At 26.4% G+C, this 12,535-nt stretch overlaps 1 protein-coding gene across 1 annotated transcript in view; it reads left to right on the top strand.

The window, feature by feature from the left end:
• The window catches only part of LOC107453570 (synaptogenesis protein syg-2), a 91,100-nt gene extending 84,309 nt beyond the window's left edge, over nucleotides 1-6,791 (top strand). Inside the window, exons 19-25 of the mRNA XM_087157519.1 lie at nucleotides 533-626; nucleotides 1,736-1,851; nucleotides 2,533-2,668; nucleotides 3,576-3,665; nucleotides 4,784-4,871; nucleotides 5,777-5,887; nucleotides 6,269-6,791. Of these exons, the coding sequence (XP_087013645.1) occupies nucleotides 533-626; nucleotides 1,736-1,851; nucleotides 2,533-2,668; nucleotides 3,576-3,583 (354 nt within the window). The 3' untranslated portion in view covers nucleotides 3,584-3,665; nucleotides 4,784-4,871; nucleotides 5,777-5,887; nucleotides 6,269-6,791. The remainder of the gene's footprint in view (nucleotides 1-532; nucleotides 627-1,735; nucleotides 1,852-2,532; nucleotides 2,669-3,575; nucleotides 3,666-4,783; nucleotides 4,872-5,776; nucleotides 5,888-6,268) is intronic.
• Nucleotides 6,792-12,535: the final 5,744 nt, after the last annotated feature.

Below are 12,535 nucleotides of genomic sequence, written 5' to 3'. Positions count from 1 at the left end.
ATTCTGTTGTTCGATTCTTTATTAATTTATTATTATTTTTTCAATACATTCTAGATGTTTGCCAGATTGAGATATTTATACTTGGTTCAGGTTATTCTTTTTAGAGCTATAAATATAAATTTGAATTTTTTATTTCCCTATATTTATTTAATTCATTTTGGATTTTCCGTAAATTTATTTTCATTAAGTAACGTACAGAAATAAAATTAAAATATTCAATTTATTTAAAACGTGACAATCCAATTTACATTACAAAATCAATTCTAATAGTTGTTTATATGACTCATAAGATATTATTATCTCGAAATATATTTCTGTACCTTAAAATTAATTGCATTAAACGCCCGATCCTCAGTAAACCCTTTAAATATGGTATTTCTGGGCAACGAATTCTATATATTTGATTTATGGTGCATTTTAATTGCCATGATAACAAACTACTGTTGTGACATTTTATATCGTAGTGTTAAATTCATATTGTATATACTAATTTGAGCTTTTATAAGATTCCATTTTTGGAAATTTATTTTAGGGTCATTCTGTTTTTACTATTGAAGACACGTATAAATTGGATAAATTGCAATCTAGACAATTGGGTGAAAGTGGAAAAAACTCAATACCTATAGGTAAGTATTGATATAACAGTAATTTTTTTTTAAAAAAAAGTCAACATAATCTATTTTTCTTTAATAGATTTTTGAGAATTTTGAAAATTCTTAAAATTTGAAGATATGCATAGTTAACTTTTTATCTGATTTATTTAGAAAAACTTGTAGTAAATAAATTAATATATTTACTCAGAATTTAAAATTTAATTTCAAAAGTTCACTTATTTGTTAATAATTAAAATATTGATTTGAACGAGAAATATTAAATTATTTTTTTATCGAAATTTGAGATTGAGAGAATGGCGATTGCAGAATTCGGGGCAAGTCTTTGAATTAAGCAAACAACTTATGCATTTAAATTTGAAAGAAGTAATTTCTAGAGAAAAATTTTAAGTTCACATAAGCAAATTCATACTTAAAAAAAAGAGTAGATTATTATTCTTATTGATGTTGCTTTAAAAAGAAGATTGTTAGTCAAAAAAATTTTTAAACTTGTTTGCAAAAAATTTATTTGAGGCATTTACAACAGCAAAATTTGTCATGCATACTCATAAAGTAGTGAATACAATGTACCATATAAAAGACTGCTAACCCTAAAATACTGTTATTAGTATAAATTACAAATCAAAAATTAAATAAATTTGTTTTTTTAAAAAAAAGATTTTAAATGTAGTCATTTGTCTATTAAAATCATTTAAATTAATTAACAAACAAAAAATCATTTTTGTTCATGGCCGTCAAATTCGAATTTACATCAAATACGAAAGTTAATATTTTATTAATAAGCTTAACATTCTGTCCGTAAAATAGTGTCACTCTTAATTTAATAGCAAAAAAAGTCATTACGATAAATATTTTAATAATTTTTTATGAATTCTTTCAAATAGAACTAAAATTTATCAATTAAAATTAATTAATTATTAGCTAAAACAGTTATTTAGGAGAATAAATTTTTAGCAGGTTAATTTCTAAGTAAAAAGGGATACATTGGATGTTTTTTATTTCTTTTAAAAAATATTTACAGGATATATTTACGTCGTTTCCATTTATTATTTTTAAAATACATTTTTATAAGGTTTCAGGAACTGTCCCATTTCTTACATCTCTACTAATTTTTAAAATTTCAGATATTGATATTCACGAAACTATAGTCGAAGAAATTCCACATTCTTTGGATACTTCAAGTGGAAACTGCCCAGATATATTACGGAATGAAAAGTGTGCTTGTTTAACTGCTTCCAAAGTAAGTAAATACTTTCAACAAAGCATTACATAGATTTTATTTTTCAACCAATTTTTAAAATATTCATATATTTTTGAACAAATATTTTATTTGTTTTGGAAAAACATCGTTACAGCTCAACATTCTCAGGAATAAAACTCTCCCTTTTGACGATATAGAGCAATCCTTGAGCTGATATTCGTTAATTTTTAGTATCATTTCGTCACAAAATTACATCAATTGTAAAGATACACGAACTCTCAAACATATGGCGAAAATGTTTTCTCAACTAGAAACCTCATCGTAGTGCGTTGTGGGAGCTTGTTAACTGAAATGAAGACCAGACGATTGTAAACAGAATGACGCAAGCCGGCCGGAAATTAAATTAGGAATTGGTTTAGTCGAAAATCAAAAGAGTTTCGTGATATTTGAGTATCACTATTTTACAGTGAAAATAGCCTTTGTTTAAATACGATACAAAAATTAACTTTAAATCAGTATTAAATTCCTACATTTAATTTTAATGTATTGTATTTCCAATATCCTAATCCTATTGTAATTCCTAATATTTTAAGGGATATGATCATTTCTATGTATATTCAAATTTAAATACTATGACTTTTTTTTAAAATCTTTACTTTCATTTGCATAATGAAAATGGAAAAAAATATAATCTTGACATTCAACTCTTATTTCTTTAAGATTGCAGTTGATGAAGAAAATTCACCTGACTCTGTAAGTCCAGACAGTCCAAAATTCAACTCCACCCCTTCTGGATCAATTGAATCCTGCCTAAGTGTATACCATGAGAAAACTTCCATAAGATCTCTGACAGGAGGTAAGACATGCAAATTAAGTAATAAACGACAAGTTTAACTAAACTGAAAAAATTAAATAATCAGATTACATTATTTTGATTATCAGCTGTTTGTCCTCGAAATATTCACTAACTGTTACCAGTTACTGAAAATTCTGTTCAGAGATTTGCATAATAGGTAACACGTTAATGCAAAAACTATATGTGTTCAAAGGTTAAGACGTTCTTCTGCGTTAAGACAAATTCTAACAGTTCAAAATTTTTTACTGTGCATTATAGAAAAATTTTATGTTGTGAAATATATTTCAAGCACTCTCATTACTCTTGCAATCAAATAATTCGACCATTGCGCAGGTAATCAAGTGATCTCACCATTACTCTTGTAATCAAATAATTCGATTTTTTATTTGTTAAAATATCCTGAATACCATCAATTTAGATATTTTATTATTATCATTATTGTTATGATTACGTTCTCTTTTTTGTAATGGACATCAGAAAATTTTATTTGTCTTTAAAATGTACTAATTCTGATAGTAATTGAATACTTCCGGTGCAAGTTATTCAAATAACTTTAAAAAACTTAAGTTTGAACTTGACTAATAGTTATCAAAAATGGTTAATAAAAGCATTTAAAGCAGTGTAGTTACCTAATGGAATCGAAAATAACTGAAGATGATTATTTTTGGTTTTCAATGAAAGAATTAATTAATGTAATTTTATTTCCTTATTTTAAATATTCTCTTTTCCAGTAATGATTTTCAACTTTTATTAAAAAAATAACTTACTTCCTTCTTTAAAAAAATCAACTCAATACCTTATATACATATAAAACCAAATTAGAAAATATTTGCTTAAAATTACTCTTTAAAATTTCTTATTTTTTAAATTTTCTGATAGTTTTTTTTTTCTGTTTCTAAAATTGTAGGATACTAAGTATTGATTGGATAGCGGGGGTGAATCATTGAGCAAATGAGAAGCGGAGATAAAATAGATAAACTTTTTCCAAGAAACCATGGTAAGAAAAGTTTTTACATTGGTAAACAATTGAACATGAAATATACTATTCAATAGCTTTTTTCGAGTGTTTGGACTCAGTTGGACCCGTTTTTTATACATTGAGCACCACGCGTCTTTTGGAAATCCTTGTCTGGCCACACGTGTGCTTAGAAGTTCAATTGTAGTACAGTAATGCAAAGCGAACAGATTGAAATAATAAATATTAAGTAAAGTTTCATAGAATTTTCAGTTATTGTTTAAATTATTCGAAGTTAAAATTTATATATATTTTACAGTGTCCAGTCACTAATGGCTGACACGGCCTAAATAAAAAGCTGCGGAAAGCTCCGTATCTGTCGCTGATGACTGGTGTGGTACTTAACGTGTTAAAACTCATAAACGTTACTTAAAATGTCCATTATTTTGAATCTTAAAACTATCTAATTACTAAAAAAATTGAAATCACTTATATATCAATTGGAAAAATGTAAAATTGTATTAATTTTACGAAAAAAATTTTATATCCTTTTCTATTGGTTAAATAATATTTGCTTTATTTTATTTCAATACATGATGATAAAGTTTTTGTTGTCTTTACCTTTTATTCTACCACGTTACTAATACATTTTACTAATCATTGCGTTGTCAATAAGTAATTGACAAAATGAGAAAATTTCTATCTATTGCTTTAAAAAAATTAAAACTTGCATTTTAAAAATTCGAGAAAGTGTGAAGTACACAGGTAAATTTTTTAAAACATATGAATAATCCCACAAGAGAAATATCTATTAAAAATATTCATTAGCATTTTGAAAGTCTTAGAAATAAAATGATAACTTTTTTAAGTGATTTTAATTTGGTTAATGCATTTTAAAATTCCTATTACTGTTTTTCTTTAAAGAGAAAGAAAATAAGAAATTTTTTATCGTTTCACAGAAAACATAACAACTCACAATTTACTTGTTTAATGCATTAGTAAAAATATAAATGCAGCAGTATAATAAGTGGTATTATACACTGTAATTCATTTGACTCAAATATATTTTTTTGAAGGAAAAAAAACTATATTTTTATATTATATAATGCTTGTACACTTAATCATATTATTGTATGACTCTATTTTCCTTTATGATATAGGAAATGTATCTACGATTGAACTTTAAAAGATCATAATATTGCTTGAGCACTTAACAGATCGTGGAGACCATTGGACCAGTATACAGAGGTAGGTTAATATAACTTAATACGAAGTTATATATCATTAAGACACATAATTTTCTGAAAGTTACGTTTTGATGAACGATTTAAATGGGTCAAAACCTCCCCCACATATAATGAAACATATGTGTGATTTAACTCCTTTTTTAATCACGTGATTCTTTCTTCCCGATCTGCAATGTTATATAAAAAATGAACATTTCTGTTTCGGGCGGTCGAAGATCACTCGGACGTAATCTCAGTACGATACATCTGTATTACATCTCGTATTATTGTGTATACGCAGTCTTTACTACGTATACTCTCGGTATGCGGTCCTGCGAAAGCGCAATTTTCTCATTTCTGAGTGGGTTAAAATGGAGTAACCTTGTAATCAAACTCACTGTGAACTATTTTGACATTTATTTATTTAATTTTGTTATTTCCTAGTTCGTTTTCTAAGTTTTGATGTAAATTTCATGTAATATTATATTTATGATAACATCGTCTTATTTCATTATATATTTGTATATGTTTTTATTGCTTGTTCATTGTTCCGTTAGCATTAGAAATTGACTCAGTATGCATGTATGATACATGCACTACCCAAAAAATATATCTATGCTAATATGAATACGAACGAAATCCAGTGCGAAGTATGAAAAAAAATTCCAAAGACTGCAACAACTGTTGCTTTCTGCAAGTATCAAACGAAGAATGAATTATATTTCTAGTTGATTAATCTAGTTGATTAATCTAGTTGATTAAACTTTTGTTAGCGTTGCCTGATATATGGAATTTCTGCATTAAGCACTTTTATTTTGCAAAACCATTCGATAACTGGATTGTTTCTTTATGTGCTATTATCTTGCTCACCAAAGTTCCTGTGTATTTTGCACAGTTTATAATTTGCTTTAACCTTTTTCTTTTTAGGCTAAGAACTCCGGATGATTTAAGAACACTTCAAAAGCAGACTGTTAGGTGGTGATTTACTGAATTTGTTGATATTAAATTGTGTAAAGATGTTTTATTGGTAAACAAATGGTAAGTCATAGTATTTAAATTTAAAAAAAAGTATTTCGCAAAAAGAATTAATCGAAAATTATATTTCTTAAAATAAAATGTTTGTAAATAAATACATATACTTAGTATTTTATATACTGGCAGTGGTAAAGTATTATTAAATCTATATTTAAGTAATAAAAGTGATATCAAAGTCTGTGAAGATAATGTACAGAAGGCAGAATTAAAAACATCAAATGCAGCAAAATTGTCCAATCAAAAATTTTAATTAATTTAAATCATGCTCAAATAATAAATTTTTAGGTGTTGTTAATTTTGTACTATAGTAGCTTGCTACAAATAATGTGATTTCGTTGTATTTCCTATTAAGTTTCTAAATCTTTCCTTTTTTTCATTTTTCAGATTTCTTCAGATGCAATGAAGTACAAAACTCAGATGACGATAATGATTCAGTCCAGGGCTGTAAAAGAAAAACGTCAATCATGTTTGTTTAAATTAAATAATATTTTTTCTTAAATCGTAGAGTAAAGTTACAGAAAATTTCTCACTCCATCTTTGTTCATTTTTACGTAATATCTATAGCATCGTTGACTTAAGCTGTGGGTTTAAGGTAAATTAATATAGTTATAACGAAAAAAATATTTATTTATGCACAAAAACAAAAACAAGTATTTTTATACATAAAATTAAAAATTGTTAAGTTTAGAGTGCATTTAAATTAGACTACAAGGCATGCAGTTTTAAATGAATTTTTAATATGAAAGCTTAGTTGAGACATTGAATAAGCTACTTTAATTAAACTAGCTCATTTAAATTTTATTTCTCTGTTTCATTTAAAGACACAAAATCGTTAAATTTTAAATATATTTAACACATTTATAGATCTCTAAAAAAGATGTATACAGATGAAGTACGCATTACAAAAGTAAAATGAAAGAGCAAGAAATCTAGTTAAAGTCCTGAAATTATTTATTTAAGATTTATTAAGACCAAAAACTTATTTATTTGAATAATAATTTTAAAAAAAGCCATTTTCTTTGAATTTTAATAAGAAAATGGTAAATATTAGTGGTTCAGTTGCTCCACTTTGAATATTAACTATTAAAATGTTGAAAATATTGACAATATTAACTTTTTTGAAGAAAGTTGTTGCTAAATATTAATAAAATTTATATATATAAATTTCTCACTTAAATTGAATATTAATAAATATATACTATTGTTAATCTTATCAAAAAAAATTTTAATATCTTACTAAAATGTATCATTCAGTTGTTAACGTATTTATATTTATAAATTATGGGATTATACGATTTTGTTAATATATTATTATTGTTGTCTTTTAAAGATTATTAAAAAGCAAATATTGAATATGCACTTAATCTTTTTGCATCTTCTTATGAGTAAAAATAAAGAAATTTTTTAATGATCTGTATTAAACCTCAATTAGGTAAAGGACGGCTACAGAAAAGGTATTTTTTTGATTTCGTATGAGTAAGTAAGTTTTGCGTTTTTTTAAAAATACTACGTCTGCAAAACTGCAGTATTTGTGAGAAAAAAAATAATAACATCAAAAAAGTTATCAAATCTTGAAATGTAAAATCTGTGAAATTATAAAGCATTCAAATTAAATTATAATACCACAATCATAAAATAAAGTATTTACGGAAGTAAGGAAGGAAGTTGATTAAAGAGGGAAGGAGGTTGAAATTACTAATAAAAATATTTTTCTATCAGATTCTGACTAATACCACGTTACAAATAAAGCAAGTTTTGTTAGCCGGCACCAATGTGTATTCATGAACACGAAGTATATGAGGACCAAACTTAGGTATAGCATGTTCCTTTTGTTCATGTTTTAAATACTTTGTTAATTGAAAAACTGAATTCTGATGCTACGACTTTTTGTACATTTGTTAAGGAAATAAATATATTAAATATAATCTTTAACTGTTAATGTGTATTTTTCTTTAAAATAAAAAAAAAAATTGTGTGGCTTACATGATGGTAATAAAACACACTCTGGTGCTCTACAAAAAGTATAGAAAAGCGCTATAATTGGATCAGTAAAAGTGCCCCACGAAACTAGCAATAGTTGTGTGGCTAAATGAAACGCCTCCAAAGTACATTCCTCTCTAAGTTAAGGTGATCATTATGAATGAAAAATAAGGTGATCGATATGTGTACATTGCAGGTTGCTTTCGAATGTTATCGATATTACAGATAATGAATCAGATGAGAGGCGTTTGTGCATTCACTTAAGACGAATGCGTCTCATAATGATGATTATTGCGACTTGACAAGGCAACACAATATGAAATCATACGTTTCACTGATACCTAAAAAACTTCTTACAGTTCAATAATAATAGATTAACCTTTTACTTACGGCTGGTACAGCAAATGGACCACATGTGATGGTAAAACATGATACACCGTAAGCAAGGTGTTAACCGAAACGTATCGCCTTGAACACCTTGCTAAATTGTAATCTAGACGCTTTCGATTGAAGTCAGGTTACCTTTATGGCTAGAAAAGCGTGTGCAAATGAATCACTCCTGTATTAAAAAAAATCTCGATTGTTTCTGTCATGAGGTAAAATTATACACTTTTTAGTTTTAATATTTTGCTTTATTATTTTTTTAACTAAAAAGTAGTAAATTTCTTACACTTTTTTTTCACTAAATGCCGTTACTAGTAAACAGCTGCACTTTTAAAGACAGAAAAGAAAGAGCACGTGCATTACATAACATGTAAAACGATTCATTTATTCGGATATTTTAATTTTTATATTTTCACTTATTATTATTTAATATCTAACGCCTGTTTAGAATCATAAAAGCTTATTTACTAAACATCAGCTAAAGGAGATTGTTTTTCCTTTTCCCGAGACAATTTCTTCACATTTATCAAAGACAGCAATTTTTTTGAATTAAAACTATTTTTTTATACTCTTATGAGATTGAAAAAGCAAAGAATTAAAGAATGTATACATAAAAAAACTATCCTAGGAGACTTAGATAGAGAAAAATAGGAAATAAAGAGAAAAACTCTTTGTTTTTGAAGCACAAGAAAAAACTGCATTTTATTAATTAAAGCATAAAGTTTGTGCTTTGACAATAATGAATAAATTGTTTTTCTTACTGTGTGTTATGCTTTCATTCTCCAAGCTATATCAATGCATAAAGATGAGGTTTTTTTACTTTATTCTCTAGACATTTAAACTTTTCATTATTACAAATTCAAAAAAAAGAAGAAGATGTTAACTTTATGGCTTTCACTCAAATATTTAAAACAGAGAAAATTTTCTTTTTTTTTTCCTTCAATTCCTCAAGATTGCTTCTAAAATAAAATCGTTAGCTTTTTTGTTAATAAATATATAAATGCATTTTAGTATTTTCCCAAACTCCCCGATGACTCAAAGTAATTGCTATAAGTAATTTTACATTTTCTATTTAACTGACATAAAAATGTAGTAAATCAAACTTTTTGACTCAACAATTTTTAATAAGCTCATTTTGTGAGAAATATCACTCGAACAGCTGAAGCATATCTTGTTTATGATGGCATTAATTTTCTTTAATAAAAGGATGAAGAGATAAACTACGCTTAATCACAAGTCGCTTTAGAAATTGTCGTAAGTATTGTTTACTCTTTTAATTAATACATTTTGGAGAATTTCTACGCATTTATTGAACTTCTTTTAATAATTTTTAAGTATTTTTCTAATTAATATATATATATATATATATATATATATATATATATATATATATATATATATATATATATATATATATATATATATATGAATTTAAATTCGAGCAATTTGAAAATTTCACTAAATATTTTTACTTTCTTACATATCCTCTTCGTGCCAAACTGGCCCATAGGGCCTCTAGTTTTTTTCTTCCCATCCAATTACTCCTTCTCTATTTAGATCTTCGTTAATGCATCTTTGCCTGATTAGTCTTGATCTCAATGTTTTCCTCTTTCCACCAGGTGCCCATGAGCTTGAAAAATTTTTAAGGATTTTTTCTATATGTTCTTAGAATATGACCGAGCCATTTCCATCTTCGTTTTAAAATTTTTTTTTTGTTGACAGATGGGATATTAGCTTTTGTTAAAAGGTCTTTATTTGTTAAACTATAGGTTGCAACTATAGGTTCCATTTATATATTAAACTACATTATATAAACTTTAACTATCACCAAGTATTATTTTTTAGCATATATTTTGAAAAGTTTCAAATTTTTCTTCTTTCGATTTCCGGGGACTCCAGCATTCGGCACGATACAGAAGAAGGTACAGTAGCCTTATAGACATTTATTTTTGCTTTTAATTTGATATATGAGGCTCTAAAAATATCAAACTGTTAAACTTAAATTAAAACTGCTTAAATTAACTCATGTCAGTTCTTTCCTGAAAGTCCTACAGAATAATATTTACACATTTGAAAAATATGTATTTTATTAACAAGCTGATATATTTTTAAAGGCATGTTAATAAATATTTTTAATTGTAGAGTAGAATTGAAGAACAATCGCACCCCTCTGCCTAAACAGGCATACGTCAACAATTGTAGAGTGTAAAATTTTTACATGTAACTTTAAAATTTTTAATTTATATTAAAAAAAGGCAAAATATTACTATAATTAAAACAATGCTCGAGGCTTTAGGGATCATTTAGGAATTAGAATAAACTAGGAATTCCTCTTCATTGAAACTTCATAACTCAAGAACTTTCACCCGATAACGTTATAGTTAGAATCAACTGTACTATTAATCTAATGAAGCATAATTAAAATCACCTTAACAATTTAGGGCAACACTTTGAACAAATAAAATTGTCTCTTAATTTATGAAGTCTATAGAACAAAAGTTATTCTGTGAGATAAATTATTTTTTGATTCAGTGCACTTGAAACAAAAAAAAAGCTTTCCAAAATTTTTCTTTAAAATATTTCTGCCATCTTTGATGATGACTGATAAACGTAGAAAATAAGATGACAAACTGCTGAAAATGTTTTGTGATCACCAATTTTTCAGTCTTTAAAAAAATGTCAGAAAAAACGGATTTGAATATTTGTTTGTGAAAAGTAGTAAATCAAAAATAATCCTATCAAAACATTATTTTCAGTATGAATAAATGAAGATTTATACTTCAGTCTGTTGCGTATTTGAAATAAAATTTGACTTTCTTCGGTTAATAAACAGTAAAAAGACGTGCGTCATTTATTAAATAAAAAAATAAATAAAAAAAAAACTTGTGAAACAATAAATAAATACTATTTAATACTATAATTTTTTTTAGTTAATGTTAGAATTTAAGCATATGTTTAGTATATACTCTTCAGTAAAAATGATGATTTATAAAATAATTGCAGTAATTAAAAAATGATAAATATATTCTACTTCAAAATTTTATCTTTTTTTCAAACTGTAGTTATTCTTATGAGAGATAATTTTTCCAATTTGTTCATATGTTTAAATTAAAGTGAATCGAAACGAAGGCGTTCTCCCTGAAGAAACTATACCTACAGGATGCTTTACATAATTGCCTCCAAAATGTCACGTCATGACAAACATTTCGCTAGATTAAAATTTTTCTAAGATATAGCTCGAAAATCAAACTAGGGAATCAAAATTTTCTATCTCTTGACTAAGCTATTGGAACTACATTTTCAAATTGCAACCCTATGTACCATTGAAATTGGAAATTATAATGTCATAATGTGTCATGGTGACGGCCACTACAAAAAGCTTCCTAAATCTTCCTTGGCAGAAGTGTACAACTAAGGAGGTTAGAACATTCTACAATGAACATCGTCCTTGGTTGTAATCATGCTGACTGCCAACGAACATCTCTCTCACACGTTCCTCCTTTCACATATGTTTTTAGACTGCATTTTGCTAAAATATGAGTATATGTTGCTTCAATTTTGAATACAAGAGGCTTTTAAATTCGGCTATTTTTGATTTGAGATAATTTTGACACAGTTTTTCTCATATTTAAGAAACATTTTTTACAGTACACAATAACATAAATACGAAGAAAATCATCATTAATAAACGCGCCAAATATTTAACTTTTATTTGCTATTATGCAAACCAAGTAAATATATAAGCAAGTAAGGAAACTAAAAACATGATGAAATAGACAATTTACAATAAATAAGCACTAGCAAAAGTAGATTATACAAATAAGTAATACATAATAGATACAATCATAATGTTTTGACACATTGAAATATAATACATGATCAGAAAGTTTGAATGATCACAGTGTAAAAGTTCCTAGATAAAAGTACGGTAAAAAGTAAAGGCAATCAGGATGTCAGTATTTTTACCACGAAATTTATTTTTACAGGAACATGTTACGGAACTGAAAATGTGATATACTGTAATTTTTACTGTTATTATTACCCTACAATCCATTTATTAATATAATTAAATAAATAGCACTGTTAAAATTATGGTGTAATATTTTACGGTAAAAATAAATTCAGTTAAAATGGATTTTTTCGGATGATACTACCAAACTATTGGTACTTTAGACCATAATTTGATCTGGAATTTTTTTACACGGCATTCTAATGCTTGTAAAATTTAACCCAAATTGAACCCAAAATTTAAAATTTTCGAAATTCAGGAGATCTATGAACGCTTAG

This window comes from Parasteatoda tepidariorum, chromosome 2 (assembly GCF_982258835.1).
Source record: "Parasteatoda tepidariorum strain Cologne lab strain chromosome 2, Ptep-v5.0, whole genome shotgun sequence".
Classification (NCBI taxonomy): Eukaryota; Metazoa; Arthropoda; class Arachnida; order Araneae; family Theridiidae; genus Parasteatoda; species Parasteatoda tepidariorum.
Note: the sequence above shows the minus strand (reverse complement) of the source record. Positions and strands in the feature narration are given on the sequence as shown.